Here is a 24,883-nt window from a genome sequence, read left to right as displayed (position 1 = left end):
CTGTGGTTGCCTGACCCAAGCCATGATTCTGTGTATGGCTTCTCCTTCCCTTCTTAGTAAGTGTGCTTTGTTCCTACCTGTGGTACAGCTGGCTGCATCAGGCTCGGCACTTGCAGCCAGCAACCAGGTGCACTTTAATTGTGCTTTGACAGGAACCCTTTTTTTTTTTCTTCCCCTTAAGGTGAGGGACTGCACCTGTGAGGGAGCCTTTGTGACCATAGTAGGTGGAATGTGAGATTACAGGGGTGATGAATACCTTTTTTGAAATGGGTAGAACATTTTTCTATGGTTCACTGATAGAGTCAATGAGCTTTTGTAATTAAATGTACTTAGACTGAATGGGGTTTCTATTAAAGTAGCGCTGAGCAATGCCTTTCATAGCCATAGAGACCAGTTCTTGGGTGAGAACACCAGGATGGGCAATAACCCATACAATTCAACCCTGGTTAAGTCATGCCAAGTTTAAAGATACATTGAAAATGCTTTTATAGCTGGTGTCACCTCTGCATGGGAGCCAAATGTTATTCTTGGGTTTGGCACTGGTTCACAGCAACAATTTTGAGAAAGTCACATCTGGGTCAAATTTTCCCTCATAGATGGAAATAATAATGCTTACACTATTTCTGTGAAGTGTTTAGAGATTCCTGGATGAAAAGCATAGTATCTGATTTTCAGTCACTGGGATCACAGATTGTAACTCTCTACCTTTTATGTATTGAGTGTGATTTACAGAGAGAAGGTAGTCAGGTGCCAAAAGGTCAGCTTAAGAAACAGATGGAAAACTGCATTTCTTACTTCTGATGAATTGAGAGAATAGAAAACGTAAAAGTTGGATCTCTAGGATTCCATGGTGAGCCGGTCTTAAACATAAGGTACCTGCTCACTCCAGAACTTCTGTTACTTCAGTGTTTCTGCAGTGGCATTGCTATAGTAGATTGTCTGTGCATGGATTTAAGAAAGACCCTGCAGAGGAAGCCTTACAGTCTCAAAAACTTGGCAGCCATATTGCAAATCCTGATTCTGCTGTTTAAAATCATTGTACATAATCTGATTTGAGCAGAGATTTGAAGGGGATTACTAAAACAGCCATTCTGGACCTAACTAGTTCTCTAGCTGGCAGCTGGTGTTTGAGATTGGAGGTTTGGGAAGAAAGTCTTAACCTTCTTCCTGGTCATATGAGAATGCCATGGGGGAGAGGGATATTTCTAGCTGGCCAATCCATAAAAGCAGAAAAAGGATTGGCATACTCTAGTTCTTTCCCTTTTTCACTATTTAGCAATCTTTTCATTTACTCAAAATATTGTTTGTGCAACTAATACCAGTTTTTATATTAATCATGGGGCTATTAAGGACTGTTGATGATTTGGTAAAACTGTAATTTTCTTATATATTTTGGTTAGAATCTAGCAACAGAAGAACTCCTAATGTAAATCTTATTTTAAAATGAGATTAAATTGAGGCATTTTTCTGTAACTGTTATACTCTGCAAGTGGCAGCATAGGGACTTGATAAGAGGCTTGAACATAGAATAGAATATTATGACTTTGGCTTTATATAGTATACAACGAGAAATCAAGGAACAGAACCAGCAAAATCTCAAGCGTGACTTGCGTATGCCCTATGTGAGTTGTATATAGTCACAGAAATAACTTTTGTCTGACGCAGGTCATATTACAGTCAAGAAACAAGGTTTCCACTTGTTACCAATATAATATGAACAAATCAATTTTCTTAGCTGATAAATTGATAGGGAGGTTGTTCAGTTACTTATTCTTGACTGAAGCAGTAAGATTTAGGTTATTGCCTAGTGCAGAGAACTACACATGAACAGAGATTGCGGAGACTCTTCATCATGCATAGCATAAAGGTATTAATGATCCTTAAGAAAGGGAAAAATCTTATGTTTTGTTAACACATGAGCTGATGCAGACTGATGCAAAATTTTGGTAGCCAACAGTACTCAGTATTTTGTTTTAGTCAGACCTTGAAACTGGGCTTCAAACTGTAAACAAATTAAAATGAGAAAAAAGACAATTTATCAGAGTAACTTCTTTCAGCAGAAGTTGGTAAAACTGTAATTTTCTTATATATTTTGGTTAGAATCTAGCAACAGAAGAACTCCTAATGTAAATCTTATTTTAAAATGAGATTAAATTGAGGCATTTTTCTGTAACTGTGCTGCAAGTGGCAGCATAGGGACCAAAAGCAGAAATGGTAGTGCTAAATAAAAGAAGGGTATAACTAAACTAAGCTAGTTTAGACTTAAATATTTAGCTATCTGGTGCTAGTAATGGGAAAGATGGTAAGATACATTTGGCAGCAAAGAAACAAGGAGACAAATGGAGAAATGACAGCGAAAGCAGAAAAATGCTTCAGCTGCTTGACTGCAAAGAACTAGTGTGGATGCTTACAGAGCTTTGCACTGTAGTCTCAACAGGCTTGGGGACCTTTTTTTGAGGTATCTGGAATGAATGCATTTCTAGCTTCCAGAATGAGGGTGGGAGATGAAAACTACTCAGCTTTTTGGGGGGAAAGTCACTGTTCTAGGCCTTTATTTACAAACTGGAAGCTGTGTACACACAGGAGGGTCCTTGAGAACCTGAGCACCTTTCAAGATGCTCAGTAAAAAGTACAAAGTCATATAGTGATGACTTAATCTATCAGGTGTAACATCTTCAGCTCCTTAATCATACTTTAAATAAAAGGATATGTTATGCTGTTTCTCTGCACCTCAAAATTGGGAAGTATCCCATCTTTTCTTAAATTGCTGCCCCCTCCTTCTGTGCTGCAAGTGAAAATAGTTGGTTTTCTAGTCAGTAGCTTTTTGCTGAGTGTACAGAAATGAGAACCTGAGGTATTTTGGATCCCTGAACTGTACCGAAAACTGTGTATTGCCTTTAGCACTGTAGTCTGCCCTTCTTCATATACCTGGTCCATAAGCCTTCTCCTAAGGATCCACTATGTTAACTGCAGATAGAATGGTTAATAAAGTAAAAGTCAGGAGATGCTGCAGTTAAGGAGATGTAGTCTTTGCCGCTGAAGCTTTGGAGATTATGAAATGCAGAGATTTAATGCAGAGCTGGAGAATGGGAAGTCATGGCTTGTGGTTCAAGCCATATAGTCAGTCAGCTCAGAGCTGTTAAGTATTTTTTACTCCAGTAAAAATACAGAGAAATGAATAACTAAATCATTAGAACTCAATGAGAGAAATGTGCTTAAGTAGCAAGGACAGTAGCATCAACATGATTATTTAAATAATTACTAAGTTATGTGCAATAATTCCAGAGAAGGCACTCAAAAGAAACTTCGTGGTAGAGTTGTGTTCCTCTTATGGGAAGCTTTAGAAAGATTTAAAATGTTTCCATGAGAACTGAGATGGTCCCCAGCCACAGAATGACTTCTGAAATTGTCTCTGGGTTTCATCTCAAAGATGGGAGATTTGCTTCAAATAAGGGCCACATGCTGCTGATGCTCCACAGTGTTCTGGTTGGGAGTTTTGATGCAGCTAATCTGACAAAGAGACCAGCCAACTTTTGGTGGCAAATCTAAATCTTCTCTGATTTCAGAGAAAAGTTTTGGCTGGGATTTGTTTTGGCTGATCTCTAATTTTCACTTTTCTCCTTTATAACTTTATATTAGAAAAGTTGTATTATGATGAAAGGGGTTGTCTGCAGAGGGGAATGGCAAGAACAGCTGCTGCAGTATGCCTGTAGGGAGAACTGTTCCCTGCAGTGGCTATTGTGCGAAATTTCCCAATATAGACAACTCCTGTGTTTTCCGTTCTTTCATCTAAACAGTGAAGAAACTAGCAGGCAAAGTTGAAATGATGTGCTAACACGTTTTATTAATTTGAAAGTTCACTGCTTGGCCAGTCTTTTTTGTGAAGTCTGTTTTTTCTTTTAAAAATCTTTTACTCCCAGTTTCAAATAGTGTAGAGGTTTGCCTAGATTCGTCTGCCTTCAGTGTATGTGCCAGCTTCACAACTGCTTAAGGGTATTTGTTTGCAAGACAACACAGAAATTGGAACAGTACATTTTGCACAAACAGTATACTCGAATGCCTTATTGTGGGGCACAGCTAAGCTTCTCACCACAGATGCAGGTTTTTGTGCACAACTCGTGCCCCAAACCTATGCACTGTCATTGTGTAACACTGTATAATTAAGCTTTTAAATCTGTTCTTCCTCGTAAGATGGCAATTTTTTTTTTCACTTGTAACACTGGATCATACAATCCAGTGTTATGAATTATTTTTGTTTCTTGATTTTTAATTCCTCAAGGAATCTATGTAATTTCCCAAAACCAGACTCCCTGAAAGGCAAAGCTGTGATTCCCTTTAGATGTGTGGTCTGCATAAAAACAATCCTGATATTTCTGAGAACCAGCAAATGTTGCTGGTGAGACAAGGCCAGCTCAAGCACTTTATGCTGACTGAAACAGCTCAGCTGTAGAGAACTGTTTAGTGTTTGGAGTGACAGCAAGTATTTCTGCTAAGCATGACAAGGCCAAACATGTCTTCCTTCTTTTATCTCCTTGTCTTTGGTCAGAAGGGTTGCAGGGCTTGTCTGATACCCATTGTGGAAAAAAAACCTTCCTATATACTCTCTGAATACCTTATTCTCGTTCAGTTGCCCATGCAACAATGCAGTAAGAGAAGAAAAGGGAACAAAGTGAACTGTGGGAAAATAAGATTGCTAGATTTTTGTAGTGGTACAGTGCAACAGGACTGCCACTTCAGTATTTCAAGTTTACACAAATCACTGTGCACTGTGTCTTTGCATAGAGGCATTCATACAACTTACCTTCACGGAAGGAGATAAAAACCAGTCTTTCATGAAATTCCTGAACGTTTCGGAAGTTATCAACCATTTCCAGGGGTTCTGGGTCATCACTCTCTGTGCAGTACATGGCTGTTTCCAGTGCCAGTAACTATAAAGGGAAGCACCCTGTTCAGCTCCCAGAATATGGAAGAAGCATCGCCAGTGTATGATTACTGAGAGTGTGTGTTTGAAATCAAAGGGGTAGTCAAAGGGAAGAGGATACATTAAGTAATACTGAAGTCTTGCGTGACCTGTGAGTCCAAATACAGAATAATGTGTAAACAGTGTGACATCTCCAAACTCATACCTATATTTTGTTTACATCCTGATAAGATTAATCCTACTTGGTAATTATCCACCAGGAAAACTGGATGGGAGGAAACATGATGGCCCTTTGCAGCATGTTCTCTGTAGCACAGTCTAACTCCTAAGCAGTACTAAAAGCTACTTTATGAAAGACCTCTCTACTTTAGTAAAGACATGATCTGGCAGAGTGGACAAAGTTAAGAATTGACTTTCATAACAAGGAGCATGCAGTAATTTGATCAGAGATTTTGATAATAACATTTTTTCCCCTGTGTTTACAATTAGGTGAATCAGAACATAGTGATTGGGAGTTTATAGTCTATGTAAGTGGCCACCTAAGAACAAAAAAAATTAATCAGGTGAGCACAAAAAACATAAGCTGGAGAAAAGCCAGGGGATACAAGATGGACAAGTAACACATCATATGCTTTTTAGAAACAACATCTACCCAACCTGTCGTACCTAAGTCAGTCAGGATCAAAGTAGCACTAAAATACTTAGTGAATGGGGTTCAGCCATGAAGCCTGAACAAAAATGCTCTGGAAGTCACTCATGGAAAGACTTAAAGCAGGAAGTAAGTACATAGTGAAAACAGAAGATCTCACTTGACTGTGATTTTTCAAGCTGATACTATACCAATTGCTATGCAGTTGTTGGTCCTTTATTGATTCTGGTCAACTGGAAACATGCTAACTAGACGCAGAACAGGATATTGATTTATGGCAGTTCTGTGCTCTTCTTCCCACTTAAGGGATTTTAGCAATGGTCATCTTTCGGTTTTACAGGAACGTAAGAGAAATCCAGGAAATGAGAATATGCATATACTGTTCTTTAGCAGACACCAATCAGGAAAACATGTGCTGTATTTAAACTTGCCTGCTCTTGTGAAATTTTAACAGGGTGTCGGAAAACTGTCCAGAGAACGCTAGGGTAGCAAGGAGGAGTTGTCAGGGATCCTTCATAGCGATAATACTCATCCAGTCTGTCAGGAAGCAGTTCTTGAATATTGAAACCAGGGACTTGGACCATCTGATCTAAAATAGGGGATTCATGTTAAATGCTGTGTCATTACTACACAGGTAGTGTATTTGCTTTTCAGTAAGTAGGATGTTTTTGGTCATATCACTAGGAAAAGAAAAATACATTTTAACAGAGATGATCCCAATTTAATAAGGAATACAGCTTTCTAGGTTTCCTATGTAGGAATCTTGTTTTAGATTCCAAATCAGAATTCTATAACATAAACTGTGGCCATATTAACCAAAACCCACCATGTGCAAGAAATAAGGCCCAGTCAGAAACACATGGTACATGCTAGCCATACACTCTTCACAGAAATGCACTGCATTTATATGTCTTCCACAGTTTGTGACAGATTTGTCTGGGATTTCTCGACTGTTTCTTCAGCTGGTTCGATCCCTCTCAGGGTGACATCTGATACTCTTAGCCATTCGCAATCCAATGCAGGTTTATAGCCACTCACCTTTGTATTTCACATTCCGGAAGTGCCTGAAGATCTTTTCGTAGGATGGGTTGAAGGGTCCAATCTGTAATGAGCAGACTGTTAACAGCTGTGCAGATCACCACAGTCTGAATGAGTCTTTGCTTCTGCACACAGCAGACAGCAGTATTTGCTGGCCTCTGCAATAAGGCAAGTGTCTCTGCTGTCCAGATATTCATATGCTAGAATGGCATAAATACTCTTTTTACTCAAAACATCAACACTATCCTCAGAACCTCAATAACAGTCTTACTTGCTTCCAGAGCTATTAGGGCTGCTTTGTCATAATACTATCTAACAACTGCAGTGTAGACCTCTTGTGAGCACTTGAAGGACCCTATTCCCCTTGCCTGTTCAGCATGCTGTGCAGATGAAGAGAAACCATTTCTTTTGAGAACACTGCAGGCATAAGGTCTCAGCTGACAGGGTTCTCAGGTCGCCTACTGGTTTCTAGTCAAAGCTGCATTTTTCCACCCACAAACATTTCTTAGTCTGCTGCTCCTCACAGTCCAGGAAGATAAAGAATTACACTATTGGGTACCACAGGGACACTGGCAAGGGCTATAACTCAACTATCAAAGAAGGCCATGATTTTCGACTGCTACCAGTAGCTTTTCAGTCTCATAATCAATGCCTTTTTTATGAATACTTTAGAGTTGGTGATTAGCAACTCTTCTGACAACCAGACATAGTAAACTGGTGTCCTTAGATCAACTGTAATAGCCACCAGCTGTCTGAAAGTTTTTGAAAGACCTAATCTTCATTGTTCCCTTATTTGATTTTTAAACACCATTGCTTAGAAATAACCAGAATCCCAGTGTTATTCCCTAGCATAATATGGAATACTCTGACGCTTTTCACAGCTGCAACTTCCAAATGAACTGAAATTTAACATAAAATTATTGTCAAAGTCTTAGAGCTGCTAGGAAGCGAGCTTGGATAATATTAATGAGAATTAGAGCTTTCTCTACTAACTAGAGCATTTTCACTTTTTTGATGGAAATGTGAAAACCTGGGTGTTTTCAGGTTTTTTTATGCTGCAGGAAATCCTCACTTTTAAAAATCATCCTTATAGTTATCTTTCTTACTGAGGAGTTTTAATCCGCAAGAAAAAGGAGAATTATATATGTACAAGCTTCTAAAAATTTTTCTTTCAGATCATTATTATCTTTAATTGCTTGTATGTGGGGCTTTAGAGGGGAAAACTGGAAAGCTGTCCTGTCATCTTAAAAAGGGCACTGAATTTACTTGTTTACTGTAATCTGTGATTCAAAGAATCTGGGAAGTTTGCAACCTGAAGACTGTGGTCAAATTGTAATTACATATAGTCACCAAAGCCAGGGTTGTGTCTGCCTATGCCTCCCTGCTGTGTTAAAACTGCTTCATGCTACAATGGGCAGTTTTGAGTAAGTGAGCTTGAAATTCACTGTTGTCTATTGTTTGATAAACTCTGCCAATCCTTAGTTTGTAAATGAATGCAAAAATGAATTTAACATAGCTGAAGTTAACTTGCTGAAAACCATGAGGAAATACTTAGAATTGCTCTTCTCTTAAAATTTGTTTCTGTTTATGTATGTGCTGCTGGCATCTTGCCCTTTTTTGTGAAAGAGAAAAGGAAGAACCTTAATTCAGCCACAGCACTGTTAAACAATGTAGGTAGTTTTATATGTTAAAGGTCTGCGATGACTTAATGATTGAAAGCATATTCTAAACAAAACAAACAAACAAAAAAGTCCTGCATCCTACCTCAAGAAGAACAGCCAAAACTGCCAGTCCATCCACTTTGTCCATTGCTGCTGTTATATCTGGATATTTCTCAGAGTTATAATGTACAACATGCAGCTACAAAGAAGGAGATACTATGTTATGGTAACCTCTGGAGCATGCTCAAATTTCTGTTTCACAGCTAAAGAGGACCAGTGTAGCCACCTCAGGCTAAGGCAATACAATGGGATCCTTCAGTGATTTCTGGGTGTAGTGGTAAGATCTTTTCAGAGAAAAGCAAAAGGTCCTGAAACTACCACTCCTGCTGTAGCCAAGTTACACTCCATTCCCCACCCCCAATGCCCTGCAGTGATGGGGGGAAGAGGATAACTTCAGTTTCAAGGCATCTCGACTGTGGTACTAGTAAATTTTCCTGAAAAAGTAACGCCTTAGCACTATTGGGGCTCTCCAATGTTTAAAATGCAAAACCGGGTGTTAAATGTAACTGGAGAAGAAATGGATTCCTCAAGTGCTGTTATGCAAGCAAATTATTCTGACTGATTTCTCTTTTATTCATTTTGGGGTAAATATCCAATTGGTACTGCTTTTCAAAATCTATTCCCAAATCCATAATTTAGGATTAGAAAAGATAACAAATAGTTCTTCACTGGATAGAAGGTGAGTAAAAGTAGACAGAGAAGTAATGTTGTGCAACTAAGATATACCTGGTTTACAAAGAGCCAAGGTGTCGAATATCTAGCAATTTGCTTGAAATTACTCAAGTGACCCATTGCCAGCCCTGAGTTTAGAACCTAAATTCTAACTCCCTGACTTGTGGCGTATTCATGAAAGTACATCAGAGTCCATCCTTTTTGCAGTGCACAATGCATTTTTTTTAGTATATACCCAGACCATGAGAACTTGGATTAGAACCTTGCAGCCTTTTACAGTCATATACCCAAGATAAAGATCTTGCTTTGAAACAGTGAGACCTGCCCAGCCTTCTTTGTTTCTTTCCCTTATCTGAGCTTCTCTTACCTCTGCTGCAAAATGCTTCCCACTGACTGTGTGCTCTGAGCCTTCTGACTTGTTTCTGTTGCCCCAGTGTAGGTGAAGTTGAGATGCAGTGTATTCAAAAGGGAGGTTTCTGATGCACATAGTAGGCGACAGATACATTTTCACTGTAAGCAGACCAAAACCAGAGGGGAGCAAATGATACCACGGCTTTCAAGCACAGGGCAAATAAAAGTACTGTGTCTAAGTATATTATGTATGGAGCGTGAACAAAGCAGATTCTTAGCTTAAATCCTTCTCAGTCTGTGGTAGGAGATAAACACTTTAGTTGTCTTTAACCCTTTCTAGGTAATTCAGGAGAATTTAGAATATACCCTTTTTCTATTTTCTTAAACTGAAGGAATTGAATGTGAGAATTGTTGCTAATGGAAATCTTTCTTCTCCCTGAAGAATGCAAAATTATCTCAGTCCTATTGAAGAGTCAGTTACTGAACGTGTTGAAGCAAAACTTAGGCTTGTGTGCCTTCTGTCAATCCCCTTATAGTGGTTGAAAATGGCTTAATAAATTAATTTTTCTCATGGTATTTTTAAACTCTTGTTATATTGAACTCCTCTGCCTCTTAATCTTCTTTGAGGAGCATATGGCAAAACCAAATAAGCTTCCCCTTCTCCCTGCTCCCCCTGAAACCCAGATCATTGATGTCAAGCAGCAAGATAATCACAGGCCTTAAAAACTAGCATTTCCTCTCTTGACATTCTGGAGGGAGACCTTTGTATGCATTACCCTGCCTTCTGCTCACTTATGCTCTCCAGTGTGGAAGACAGGCTGGGTTATTTTTTTTGTGTAGAAATTACAGTAGTAATTCTCAACTCAGCAGAAACTGACTTGTTCACTTGAGAAGTTTGGTACTTCATAAAGCAACGATTTATGTAAAGAACAGATCAATTTCTTTGCAATTTATCTTTATTATTTTCCAGTGTGAATAAAACTTGTTTCTGGAGTGTTCCAGACATGTTTGGCAAGGGAAACAAGGCTCAAAACCTTAATGAAGGAACAGCTGCAAGCCTATGTGTTTTTATGTTAGTGCTAAAAAGCTTTTTTTGAGCTCTACTGCTTTCAGTCTAGCTGAAGTAGGTAATTGTGCCTGGATTAGCTGGCTGCTGAATTACCATTAATTATATGTAGGAATGACTGATGCCACAATATTAAGCATCCTACTGATTTCCTCTCTAGCCATAAGAGAAGACAGCAGCAGATGGTGTAATGATCACTCTAACAGAGGCTAATTTTTCATTACTCAGATCAATTAAGGTTTGTATCTGAGTGATGTTTCTAGAGTGGGTCGCATGTCCCCTGCTTTCTAGGAGGGCACTGATCTTATAAGTGAATTCCCATTTTTACTGAGGGGGAGGGAAATCTATTTTTGTCTTGGCTTTCATTAGGAAGTAGTTGAACTTCTTGTTTTAGGGGCAAGATCTGACAATGTTAGTGATGTAGGCTCTACGAGTAATTTGCTTTCACCTGTGCAACTGTTATGTGAGGGACAGGCTCTCGGTGTTGTTCTTTTGTCTCCACCTGCTCTCTGGCAGCATTAATGTCCACAATGACAATGTTTCCTTCTCTGCCTGTCACTTACATCAGCCTAATACATTCAGCTGTGACAGTACAATCCTTCACTCAGGACCAAGAAAGGCTCTTAGGAAAAGAAGGTTCACAAGGAAAGGGTGTTCCAGCCATTCCTAGTTCAAAGCAACCTGGTTTTGATGAAGAAATTGATCAAGAGGAAAACCAGGAACCATGCCTGAAGAGTGGGCTTATGATGTTCTACAGAGCAGGTTTACCCCACTGAAAGAGTGAGAAAAAAAGAGATGTTTGCATGTCAGGCATCTTTTAACCAAGCATGCCAGAGAAGACCAGAGGCAGAGAGTATTTTATAACACAGGTTCTTTTGATGCTTATGCAACAGAGGAGGATACAAAGAAGGAAGGCCTTATAAGTGTTCTTATTTCTATGTCTTCAAATGTTTCAGGAAGGAACAAAAAATGGTGATACTAGCTTGCTGGTATTGTATATTGTGTCAATATAGTAGACCTTTATGAGACTGCATCTTCTCTGCGTTTACCTACTGTACTGACCTTTGGTTTAGTACTACAATGGAGGGCATGTTTAAATGCTATTTCTAATTATTTTTCTGTCTTTTTATCTATCTGTACTATCTTACAGTAAAGAGGGTTTCTATCTCAAGTCAAAGGAACAGAATGGTGCTACTAGATTTTTGTTTTTCCCTCTCCCCTTCCCGCCCATAATTCAGCTGAGCTGCTTTGATTAGACTGGAATGTCAGAGACCCATTGCACCCATATTTTATCAGTTCATCTCTTTTTAACATAATCACAAAGTCTGTTTCTGTTTCGGAGTACTCCAACCAAAGTAATAAGAAAAGCTCAGGAATTAATTCTGACATGCCTACAGTTTATTTAAAAACCATAGTCAATTTGGCTTACTGCGAATCCATTTGTACTTTAGTACATTCCCGAGTTTCTCTAGCCTGGTCTCTAGATGTAGGTATGCTGATGTGAAGGCTTTATCATGAAAGTTTAATTTCATTTGATAATCAAAGTAGTTCACCCATGAAATAAAAAATGACGAGCTCCAGCAAGTCTTTCCTTTACAATCCCTTGCTGTCATTGAGCTTCCTTACCTGAATGACCATTATTGGTCAATGTAAAGTGGTCAGTGGAGGGCACATTATAGCCTATGAATTCTAAAGGCAAGAGATTAGAATCATACTGGAGAATATCTTTGTGGAAATCTATTGGCGACTGGAATACTCCTCCACAAAATGGGTATTTCTTTGGCCAGGCCTTCTCTCCATCAGGACCTGTGTAAATTAACAAAGAGACACATTTGTCAAGCCTTAACTATGCAATTAATATAAAAACTCCCCTGTTTCAGCCTTCACCCAAAATTTGGAAAAGGAGCCTTTTCTGAATTTTTAAGACTTTTTTTTTTAAACTTAATTTCATCTTTGCAGTGTGCCATTAGATAGAAAAGGGCTAAATGCCAACAAAAATCTCACATAGAGACACTCTACCACCCCTCTATTTTTTTGTAATCTCAACTGCTGTTGATGTTACACTCTTGGGAAACTGCAGGCCTGGTAGCTCACCAGGTTAGGCCTGCAGGCAGCAGCACCACAGCCAGCCACAGTGTCTCTGACCCTCTCATGATGGTATTGTCTCTCTTCAGAGTGCCCAAGTGTGACGAGTAGAGTTTGGATCTGTGACAGTATTTGGATTATTTACTGATATGAATTACTTTTCCCTATGGAAGTAACAGGCATATGCACAGTAATGCAGCTATTCCAGCCTTCTGAAGAGAATTGCTGAAAGAAGTGACTTCATGTTGACAGAAGAAAGTTTCCATACTTTTCAGTACATAGCAAGCCAGACCCTTATAAAATTCCCTTGCCATACAAACTGTCTGGCTCTATCTAGTCATGTTGCATAATGCACAGTGAAAAGCTAACTTGCAAAAATGGAAGATGTTATGACAATTTGACCTGCAATAACTTGCTCAAACTCTGGTGAAACTTTTCTTCATCACAGTCTTTTGCCCTAGGTAGGATCTACAAAGAATAGATAATATCAAGAGATTTTTAATTGTGCCTTTGATTTAATTACAGATTAATAGCTAGCAGCTGTTTACAAGCTGTAAGCTGAGACCATTTGGATTTAAATACCAAAAGAGGTACTTGCAACTTGTGTTTATTCTTTACTCTGAAGATTCATCATAATTCTTTCTAACGCAGGAAGGTCTTTTGGGATCACCCAGCCTGATCTGTATAACACAAGCCATTGGACCTCCCTGGATTAATTTCTACTTCAATGAGGCCATATCTTTCAGAAGGGAAAAATAATCTACTCTGCCTTTAAGCATTGCAGGTAAAAGATACTTCATTAGTGCCCAATGGATAATTACTCTCCTTGGTAGCTTGCTTTTCACTGTGAGTTTGTCTAGCTTTGACTTCGTTTAGATAGTGATTGCTTTTAATCCTTTGCTTAGAAATTGAAGAGCCTCCTGTTAGCATACTTCTGTTCCTCATTAAAGTATTTATAAATAGAGGACATAGTTTCTCAATTCTCTTAAACGAAATAGATTGAGTTCCTTCGAGTCTTTGGTTAGAAGGCTGCTTTTCCAAACCTATAATGTTCCTTGTGGCTTCTTTGAAGTCTCTCCAGTGTGTTAACATCTTCCATGAATTGTGAATGCCAGAATCTAATGTTAGATTGGGTCATCAGTGGCAAAGCAAGTTCAGATCTTTTCTGCAGGAAAATTAACAATCAGGAGAATATTATTAGAGACTCACTTTTTAACGTGAAAGACAGTTTCCAAGGATATGGACAGTGGAGGTGAATGTGATTTAAACATAGTGCATGTGACAGAATTGGCAAGTTCAGTTCTGGTGTTCAAAGAGAGCCTTACTTCCTTGTTAAAGCTCTTCAAGATTATTCAAGACATAGGTTAGCACATGGTATTGTTTGCAGTGTGGATACTCAGACTCAGTCAGTGCTTTCCAGTATAAATAGACATTGATGTTGCTGTAACATAAATCTTTGACTCCAGTTCACTGCCAATCACATTAATTTCTCTCCTCTTAGATCTTCATGGTACTATCTTAAAGTTATTGAAACTGAAATTAATTTTAAAAACTAATACATCTTATGCTGACATTATAGAAGACTGTATACTGTTGTCTACATAGTTTTTGGCAAATAACAAATCCATCCAGAGGAGCGTAAATTCCACACTATGGGATATACATATTCAAGAACATTTCCCAGAAAAATGTATATCAGGATATACCAGGAAATGATAGTTTCTTGAGGTTGAAACTTGATGTGCAAGTCAATGACACTGAAATTTAACACTTTCCGGGGAGCTAAGACTACAGCAGTGTCAGAAAAAAATTGCTGAGAAACCTTTATTGTAAAAAGACTTCAGTAATTTTAAAAGGCTTGGGGTTTCCATGTGCTAATAAGATAGTGAGTTTGCCAGAAGATGTCAATATATTACATATTGTAGGTTTGGAGACTTGATAATTAAATAAATAATTTTTAATTGGTGCATAAAATAGAAGTCTAGTCCCAGCCAGTGGAAACCATGTCATGAAGTACCACTCACTTTTTCAGTACTATGTTTGGATGAATTGAATGCCCTTAAGAGCTGGCAACAGAGTATGGGAACTTCGACACCAACATCAGCAGTTCAGAATGGAAACTTTTGTCTTTTCTGTAAAATGCTGTAGTTATTGCAGTCTTTATGTACCTTGATCTTTATTAGCAGTTACCCTTTCCTTGACATAAATCTGCAACTCCACTCACACTCCTCTAAGCTACAGCAGTTTTTGCTTCTCATTCCTGCTCAATTAAAAAAACCAACAAGCAAACCAAACAAAAAGCCTTTTTTGGTACAAAACCAGGTTTTCTAGAAATTCTGCCTTTTGTCACGTAGTCTTCCTAATTTCAGTGCCTCAAAACTCCTGTCTCAAAGAGCTGAGCTCACTGCAGCTTGGGTTTGCATATGTGAAATTGAGATTTCCGTGGTAGATAAACCACACAGCTGGAAGGCATTTCTCTGCTAGCTCTGTTGAAAATGAATGATTGATTGTGAACCAGATTTTCCTTTTTCTGTGCCAGCACATTCAGATAAATTCAGTGGAAATCACATTATGTTTACAAAGGCTCTGTCTGATCACTACTGAATAAAGAATAGCATGTGGATGTATTAAGATTGGCCTGTACTACAAGTCCCAAAAAGTATTAACATAAGAAATATTGCAAAAATATCTTGGTAGTTAATACCCTTCTTTTGTGACAACATTTGTGACAAAGGGTACAACCCAGGCATTTCAGATGAAGTTTGCTGCTATGAGGATCCCATCAGGACTGTGTCAGCAGAGCAGTAATTGTGTCATGGGCCTGCCCTACCCACCCAACACTACTATTCAGCTGTTGGAGTGAGCAAATTAAGGTACGGAGCTGTTGGTATGGGTGGAAGTAGGACCCCTCCTGCTACCACTGCGCCCAGTGCAGCCATGAACACTCCCTGCTGTAGGGAGTGCAAACTCAGGTTGCTCAAATCCAGCTTGTGGGCTGCCTTCTTGTACATGAGTTTCCAGGACCATGTTCCCCTACCACGCTGTAAATAACCCTAAGCCCGACTATGCCCTCATGGCTATTTTATAAAAGATGTCTGTAAATAAAGTAATTCTTTGGATAGTCTTGCTGCCCGGCTGCGCAGTGAGCTGAGCAAAATACCCTCAGCACCATGGCTGCATGCGTCCATTGTATCATCTCCTTTGGCAGCTTTTAGCTTTCTGTGCCTAAGCCTTCAGCCAGCCTTGCAGCTCTAGTGCTGCTAGGCGCTGCAGGACAGATGTTCCCTTAAGAACAACCATGGTGTCTGCTCCCAGCATGTGTACATTGGCTGACTTAAAAAAAGAAGAAAACAGGCCTATAAGACACCAGTGTTACCAACAGACTTTTGCTCTGATGACCAATGAATATTCATGTTGCTCGAGCTTTTCGCAGGGTGTCGAAGTTCTCTTGATCTGAAGCAAACTAAATGTAGTAAAATGCATTGGGTCAGTAACACGGGGAATGTCTGCGGTATTTCTGCAGCCAGGCAGAGCACTCTGCCCTGTTTTCAGCCAGCTGGAAGCTTTATAGCTGCCGTTAGCCCAGGGCCGAGTTAGCAGTGAAGGCTGAGAGTCCAGGCTCCCTGCCACAGTAACATGACCCCATGGTTTCCATTTCACTCAGAGCACAGGCAAAGCTCAGTCATACCATTCGGTGTACACATATCCAATATGTGTGTATCTTTCACATATGTATCCAGAAGGAAGCTTGTGAGATAGAGGAATTGCCAAGGGCTGTTGCTGTCCCTGCTACTCCATTCAAGTGCCGTATGAGAAATTTTGGGCATGTTCTAGTGCGTTCACTAAAGCTGGCGTTTCCTAAGGGGAAGTGGAGGGGTCTTAGCACAAGTTCTCAGCACCTCACTGCATTGGAGTATTTGGCAACAGTAAAACTAAGGAGTGTGCAAGTTCAATTAGCCTGAGGTCTGTTACAACAGTTGTTGTGTCTACGTTGTAGTGTGAAGTTGTCCCCTCACATGCTAAAGCACATTAATAATTCTGTTGGCTCTATTAATTTAAACTTGGCTGTAAAGCTAGTTTCCTCCATTGTAGCTGCTTGTCCACTCTCAAGGAGTGATTCTGGTTCTTTGACTTCATTCCAGCCCTCTTACATTACAGAAGCAGAAAGCCAGAATCTGAAGAATTGAAGCCCAGATCTCCAATTCTACCAATTTACTTCTGGGGCAGAGGATTTCAGGCCTGCACCTTCCAGCCACACAGCAACATTACCAAAAGCTGCATGCACGTGCTATCCTGAGCTATGGGGCAACAATCCTTTTAGTTCTTTAACTGAAAACACTTTTCTCGTGATACACTTCATCTACTTTGTCCGTTTTACAGAAGGTGAAGCAGCCCTTTGTGTCGGAGGACACAAAGCAAGCCTGTGTCAGAGGTGGCTGAGGGCTCATGCCCCAGCTCACTGGCCTGTGCTGTTTCTTCCAGGCACTTTTTCCTGGGCTATATACAAGAGTAGTGAAATCAGGAAGAACAAATAGCATTGCTACAGTTTGGCTAAGGAAGAGGCAAGTAAAGGAGAGGTTTAGCCTTTATCGTATCTGAAGCAGTGTCCTGGTTTCAGCTGAGATAGAGTTAATTGTCTTCCTAGTAGCTGGTATAGTGCTATGTTTTTGAGTTTGGTATGAGAAGAATGTTGATAACACACTGATGTTTTCAGTTGTTGCTAAGTAATGTTTAGTCTCAAGTCAAGGATTTTTCAGCTGCTCATGCCCAGCCAGCAAGAAGGCTGGAGGGGCACAAGACATTGGGAGGGGACACAGCCAGGACAGCTGACCCAAAGTGGCCAACGGGGTATTCCATACCATGTGACGTCACGTCTAGTATATAAACTGGGGGGAGTGGGGGTGGGGGGATCGCCGCTCCGGGATTAACTGGGCATTGGTCAGCGGGTGGTGAGCAATTGCATTGTATATTCCAATCCTTTTATTATTACTGCTGTCATTTTATTGGTGTTATCATTATTAGTTTCTTCTCCTCTGTTCTATTAAACTGTTCTTATCTCAACCCACAAGTTTTACTTTCTTTTCCCCATTTTCTCCCCCATCCCACTGGGTGGGAGGTAAGTGAGTGAGCAGCTGCGTGGTGCTCAGTTGCTGGCTGGGGTTAAACCATGACAAGCAGTAGTTTCCATTATAGCCAAGCGCAATGCTCATTTCTTTGGAAAGCTTGCACTGAAGAGATAAGGCCTGATCACACGCAGTGTCATCTTGCTTTGCCACCGTGCCCTGAGCTGTATCAACATTCAGTTTTACATATTGTTGTACTTAACAAAGAGAACTTTGATTGACAATCAGCACCCGGATTTCTCCTCCACCCTTAATCTTGTACCTTGACCCTCATCTTGACATCAGTCTGCACTGGGATAATAATGGCTTGACTTCCTTTCCTGTCCTGTTGACTTAATTTTAGTGGGAGGCATTGCAAAGTGTTGCAGGGTTAAAGGTAAATGGTGGAAGGTGTAGGCTGCTGTAAGGAACCAGGATCAGCAGGAGAGTATGGAGAAGCTCTTTTCTGGCTAACTGCAGTCTCTCTAATCGCTGTTTTTCTCTGTGCAGACCAATGTTCTACCTCTGCTTTTTTCCAGGTATATAAAAAGAACTATTCTGTACAAGTTCAGTTGCCACTTCAGTTTTTTTGAAGTTGCTTTTTTATGTTTTTCTAGATATATTTGAAAATCAGTAGTTGAAGGAAAAAAATAAGGATCTGTTTTGTGAACCTTCCCTCTATCCTCCTGTACATGCTAGAAATCAGACTGCAATATGGAAGTACTTAACAGGAACTGATGAAGTTGGACATTAAGATTAACATACTCTGAAATAAACACTGGTACCCAAATTCCCAGAAAGGGAGAAGTAACTAATTTAAACAAGCATTACACTGGGAAGGAGGGTAAAACTTCTACTTTGGCGGTAGTAAAAGAAGTCTTGCTTTCCTTACTACCCAGCAGGGTTAGGTTCATCTGATGGCTGCTGTCAAGGTGGAAAATGCAGGCTTTTGTTATTCAAACTGTGCGAAGCTTTTTTTCCCTAATGAGGATATGAAGTATATGTGTGCATACTGGCAGTTACATTAATACCTATAGACATGCAGCTGACAGTTTTCCTTTTGCTTATGTGAAGCAAGTCAGGTAAACTGGAGCACAGCCAAAGGGAGTAGTTACTAGCAGCGAGTTCAATCTCAGAGGTTCTTTGTGTTGTCTTGGAGCAGCACCAAAGGCTTAAGAAGAAGCATTTTTTGCTGAGATTCTCAGTACTGCCTACTTCTCTGTGGGCACGTGGCATATAAAACACTACTCTGAATGAAGAAATAACTGGCCAGAGGATTTGATCAATTAAAAGAAAATCTCTAGATAATTATTCTTCCTGAGCAGCCATCAGATCCTTCTGGGTTAGTAGCTGACTTGGAGGATTAGTATACAAAATAACACTGCTCTCCTGAATATGATTTATTCTACCTTGTCAGTGCTGGGATTTTCAGGGAGCTAAGTCTCCAGTAACACAATACAGGTGACTTGCTGAACTCTGACTCTACTTAAGACCGAAGACCCATGTGGGTGGGGAGAGATATGCTCTTCGCAGAACTAGGCTGGAATGTGCTGCTGGTCTGTGACTGGTGGGGAACAGGGATTTGGGGAACCTCTGCAGTTGTGGGGCCAATCTTAGTCTGCTGAAGTTCCTGTCATTCTGCAAGGCAATTTAGAACCCAGAAACCCAGGTATGAAACCTGATGGATGCATAACAGATTTCAAGACAACAGGCCAGATCCAAACCTGGGTAAAGATAGTGAACCTAGTAGGTTCTCACCAGAATACATTTGGCATGTTGTCCTTAAAATACAGAACAAAGCCACAACTTAGTATGTACAAGTTAGTTAGTACTTACCAATATAAGACCATTTTGACCCTGTTTAAAGACAAAAGAAATATTACTGTGAATATCTGAAATTGATCTTGCTCTGTAAAGAAACAAATTGCCACTTAAACCCATGTACTGAATTTTGCAATACTTTTATCTGTCTTTCTAGCCCCAGATGTTGAACAAAACATAGACTCTTTCAAAGATCATGAACCCTTCTCACCCAAATTATAATTATCCCTGTGATCCTGCCCATAGAGGTGGCTTTCTTGTGGTCACTTAAATCATGGAGCGAAACTTTTGTCAGGTTTTGGTTTGTTGGGGTTTTTTTAATAGCCACAGACTCTCTACGTAGGTACATCCCAGATTTTTTTCTGGTTAGGAAACTAAGGAATATAAATGGGGTGTAGCTATAATGAACCACCTTGTGCCTAGTCGAGGAATTTGAAAAACATCAGTGGATTGCCATTGCTGCACTGAGAAATGATGGACAGTCATTTCTGTACAGTGCCTCTGGGATTTGCCAACTGAAACAGATAGGAATAGATGGACTTTGAAAAAAGGGAGTATGATACACAAACACATATAACTCAGGGTATCTGGGGGGGGGGTGGGGGGGATTGAGTGAGTGTTAAAATGATCAATATTCATCCATTGCTTAAGGAACTGAACTTGAGAGAGTGTCTCTGCATGTCTTTGGAAATGTCTTGACTTATTAAATGGTCTTTTTAATTTTTTTTTTTCGGTCCTGAAACCTACTTACAGTCATTCAGCTTGCTGTGTAATTCCAGGTGCTTGTCCTGACAGACCTGCACAGTTCTGGTTATCAGGCTAATGCAAATCTTTACTCTCCGCAAATTTAATTTTATTTCTGCTTAGAAAACAGTCCTGAGTTACAAGTCTTGCAAACCCTCAGTGTGTGTGCATGCGTGCATGCAAATATTTATTCTTACATACACGTCTGCTCAGTACATGATTCTTGGCTGCATTTCTTGTACTCTGAAGCGTGGTCACAGATACAGCTCTTCTCCAAAGAATATTGTGTGAAATGTTTGGGATTAATTTGTAGGGATGTGCAAAACAGCTGCACTTAGCTCTTTTGTATTGATATATGCTGGGAACACTAAGCTCTCTGCTTCCAGTTCGTTAGGACCAGTATGCCTTGTTCTTTTACACTGGAATTTTCAAAACAAGGTCTGTAAAATCATCCTGGCTGAAGTCCCCAGGTTCCTTGCATAGAAGAATTTGTGTTCTGTCTTAGATTTCAAGATGAGAAACCTCATTCTCCTCTCCCCTTCTCTCTGTAGGGGATTATCTCTTACTGAGTTTTTTTGGGGGTGCTTGTGTCCTCTGGTCAGCACCTTCTGTAGGGAAAACTTACATGAAGATAGCAACTGACTGTCAACAGGTTTTAGAAATTGCCACATCCTCATCTGAGTAGGGTTTGAAGAAATACTACAATTGGGTTAACTACAATAGCTACTTTGTGTTCATGCTCCTACTGCCCATTAAAATGTCTACAAAGTGTCAAAACTATGCTCTAGAACAACCTTAAAATGGTCGATTTCAAAGATTTTCAATATTTTGGGTGTTTGTGCCAATCAAAAATAAATGAAAGCTTAAAGTCTTTTGCCAGGTGAAATGTTCCTTAGCCTGTGAGCATTTTGATGACCTGCAATTCTCTACCATTATGACTTTACTGATGAGCACAATAACAGCAACTAGTGTAGGTAGGGCTGAGGCCCATTTAACACTTATTTAATCTAACTTAGATCAGGAGATGAATAGGTGACTATATGGCAGAATCTTCTTGATTTTGTCTGAATGAACATGTAGAGCTGCAAAAGTGATTTGCTGCCATCCTCAGACTATCAGCAAGGTTATTAGCCTTATTCTGCTTGATAATGAAATAAGGATGAGGCAGACTGTCACATAGTCTCCCAAAATTGGAGGAGAATCAAGAGAGTGTCTGATTTGCATCTAGAAGGGAACTATCAACAGCTCCGTACCTGTGAGCACTCTCCTGCCTCTTTGTTCATGTTGGGGTGAGTGCTTCTGTGTAACACAGATACATGTCCATGCATGGCAGAGGAGGGTCCTAGAGCCAGTGTATCTGTGTTTCACTGGTCAATATCCAGGGTACAAATATGTTTCCAATGTCGTTTGGGAGCTGGGAAAGTGGGAATGGTTTTAGTTATGACAATCTACATTAGTTGTGTCTCTGACTTGGGTAGACGTCAGAGACAGGCAGATGCTGTAGCTCTTGCCATTTCTTGGTACTGAGCATCTAATTCTAAGATAGAAATTCTCCAGCATTCCCTTCAGGACATATTGTAAGACATATCTTTTCGACACATCCTTTCACTTCCAAAGCTTCTGTGTTGTCAGAGAAAGCACGTGGAAAGCACCAAGCTCTAGGAAACTCTGCCGTTCAAGTGGGAGATTCTGCTACAGAATATAGCCATTTTTCAGAGGATATGTGCCCAAAATAAGAAGGTGACCTTAAAAGTTTGAATTCCGCCCCTTATGTAGCTCATGTGAAAAACCTGGTAAAATGCTTGTCTTGGTAGAGCTGTTTATGAAACTGACAGCTCTGGATTATGCTTGAGCCTTCAGGATTTTCATCCCATGAATATATGTGCTGAGTAAGTCCTCTTACACAACACTTTACAATGATTATCCCTCATATCCTGTAATCACACTAGGTGGATTATAATTAGCTAGAATGGATGAAAATTGATTATAATCAGCTTGAATAGATGAACACTAACTCCTAAAAAGAGAGAGTGAAGGCTGACCTCCTGAAACTGGTCCTGTTAAATATAAGAGAATGAGGTCTAGTATATGGGCTGCTTCACAGGGATTGCATTCTTTTCCTCTAGTTTAAAAATAAACAGGGCAGAGGGAAAGGTGTGATGCTTCCACTAACTCTGAGAAGGGCCAGTCTGTGCTTCATTCTATGAGAAATAAAAAGATCACAAAGCAAGGCATACTGACCATGCACGAAGTCTGTAACGCATATTAAATCAGAGCACAAATTTCTTTTTCCTGTATGTATCAGAATGCCTATTCTGAGAAATTAAAATAAGGATACTAACTCCAAAGAACTGCAGACTGCAACAATATACAGCTTTGAGCATGCTATTGAAATAGTAATGACTAAAAGATGCCAGTTTTCTGCATATATTAGCTGCCCTAAGTTACAAGTGACAATAAAATAGAAAGCTGAAAGACTTTACCATTCAACGGCGCTTGCATTGAGAGTTGTATCTTTAGGAAGAAAATAAGCACAGTAGCGACTGTGACTATACTGAAGCTCTTGGCTGACATCTCAAGGAAAGACTTATAATATTCCAACAGTTCACAGGTTCCTTGCACTCTGAAGAAACTCCCTTGTAGATATGTAGCAAATAGCAGAATGCACACAGAGCTTCTGCTAATGAGTTATTGCCCTTCTCTCCCCTTGTCTCTCTCCTTCCTTTTAAGACTGCTTTTTATAAAGCTCCTGAGACTCAACCCAAAACAAATGATGTAATCAGACCTGCCTCTAGGTCACAGCACCCTCAGAAAACTGATCATACCCTTCATTACCTCAGTTTTAGTGAGCTCCTCATAGGGCAGACTCCAGCTCTTGGAGAGGGAATTTAAATGTGGAAGCTCAGAAATTATTTAGCAGAGACACAAAGGCTTAAAAAAGCTGTCCTCTTATGGACCATACCACAGTAGAGTTTTTCTAGCCTATTTCAGAGTGTCTCCTTCAGCTCCCATTTTTGGATCAGTGTGATTTAGCATAATGGGACACTGTGAGGATTGGAGGGAGGGGAAGAGAAGTGAGGCTGTGTGTGGGACTGTTAATAACTCAGAGGGACGATGGACACTTGCCATGAAAACTATCCAACTTGTCAGGAAGGGATTTTTTTAAGCTGAAAGCTCTTGGAACCAGGAGAACACATGAAGTGGGGAGGAGTGAAAATTCATGAATAAACAGCCCCAGAGTCTAATGTTATGTTCAGGACATGTATGGACAGGGGTAAAGAGGAGCACACAGTGTAAGTTAATGTCCTCTTCTGAAGGTGATTGAGAATATCCTCTTAAACTCAGTCCACTATGGATTGCTGAGGAGCGGAAGGTGGGATTGGAGAGGCTATTGGTTTTAGTTGAGTACATTATTATTTATAATTGTTATTAACTGCTTACTACATCTCAGTAACAGCTTTGTAGCATGTATTCATTTTGATTGGTCAGACTTTATTTTCAGCATCTTTATTTATCAACTGCTATTTAATTGCTCAATGTTATTAGACTCACTTATTTTTTCCAGCCATCATTTGTGAGGCTGATAAAGGGAAAAGAAGGTTGACTGGATCATGGCTCACTTCTGTCTAGATCCCAGGTAGTGACCTACTGTAGAGCATGATTCTGGCCTATTGCTGCTGTTCTTCTGTAGCTGTGTCCTCCCAAGCTAGGCAGAGGAGGGCTGCAGAGAGCAGCAGCAGCTAATTAATGTCTTGTAGCCTCTTAAAAAGCAGCTGTTGTTGAGTACAGTTCCTGTCTCATACTACTTAGTATTTTGAAAACCTAGATTGTAATTCTGCTTGTTTTGGTTCAGCCAGATGTAATCTAGAGGGAGAGGGCATGAGCTTTAGTGAAAATGTTTTTAACACGGCTTTTTAAGTCCAGAAAAGAGTCATGCTGTCTACCATGTTTGTACAGATGGGCATGCTGAGTGTGTTGAAGCATGTGGGCTATCAGCACACAGTTGTTACTGCATGCAGGACCTTCCCTAACCTGCCACAAGTTTGGAAATATAATTTTGTATGTTTCTGTAGAAGAAATTGTTTTGTCATCAGCCTTCAGGTAACTGGCAACCTGTCTGACAAGCTGCTAAGGCTGGTATCAGTAACAGTTGAAAATTACTTCCTCTACAAAAAGGCCCTGTTGTGTAGAAGGGTGTGGACTGAGTTATCTGCCAAACTGTGTTTTCATATCTCCTTCTTTCCTTTTTTCTGCCAGTGTTCTTGAAAAGTTCACCGTGTTGAAGCATGCTCTGATTCTTAGAATTTTGCTCAACAATTTTTTGCATTTCCACAATCTACACCTCTCCTTCCCCAGTTTCTGCTATAGTTTGGCTTCACATCCTTGGGAGGAATTCCAGGCAGTGCTTGTGCTTTCAAGGCTAGCTGAATAGAAAGCTCTTTGCTTGCAAAACACAAGCCACAGAAAAAGAAAAAGAAAAAAAAAAAGTCCTTGATACAGTTACCTGCCTGTATTCTGCACAAACCACACAATGCTTACCATTTTATTCTATCTTTAAGAAATTTTAGGTTGCTAGCCAGTTGGTTTTCATCTCAGCATCAGTCCAAGGCAGAGACAGAGCAGGGTTTTCATAGATCGGTGGGGCTTATGAGAAGTAAATTCAGATCCCCAGTGCGACAGGTCAGGTTGAAATTTTGTGGTGTGGGTTTATCA

General features: G+C 40.0%; 1 protein-coding gene across 4 annotated transcripts in view; it reads right to left on the bottom strand.

Annotated features, from left to right (window-relative positions):
* CA12 (carbonic anhydrase 12) overlaps window positions 1-24,883 on the bottom strand; it is a 49,969-nt gene that overhangs the window by 4,329 nt on the left and 20,757 nt on the right. For 2 of the 4 annotated variants that reach the window (XM_049812428.1, XM_049812431.1), the window contains 7 exons: window positions 19,442-19,462; window positions 12,045-12,224; window positions 9,369-9,511; window positions 8,373-8,468; window positions 6,609-6,672; window positions 6,002-6,159; window positions 4,802-4,928 (listed from right to left, as the gene is read on the bottom strand). In XM_049812428.1, coding sequence (XP_049668385.1) covers window positions 4,802-4,928; window positions 6,002-6,159; window positions 6,609-6,672; window positions 8,373-8,468; window positions 9,369-9,511; window positions 12,045-12,224; window positions 19,442-19,462 — 789 coding nt within the window. Of the gene's footprint in view, window positions 1-4,801; window positions 4,929-6,001; window positions 6,160-6,608; window positions 6,673-8,372; window positions 8,469-9,368; window positions 9,512-12,044; window positions 12,225-19,441; window positions 19,463-22,653; window positions 22,874-24,883 lie in introns of those variants that run through there. The other 2 variants (XM_049812427.1, XM_049812429.1) reach the window with 2 other exon arrangements.

The sequence above is a fragment of the Accipiter gentilis genome, chromosome 10, assembly GCF_929443795.1.
Source record: "Accipiter gentilis chromosome 10, bAccGen1.1, whole genome shotgun sequence".
Classification (NCBI taxonomy): domain Eukaryota; kingdom Metazoa; phylum Chordata; class Aves; order Accipitriformes; family Accipitridae; genus Astur; species Astur gentilis.
This window is presented reverse-complemented; position numbering and strand designations above follow the sequence as displayed.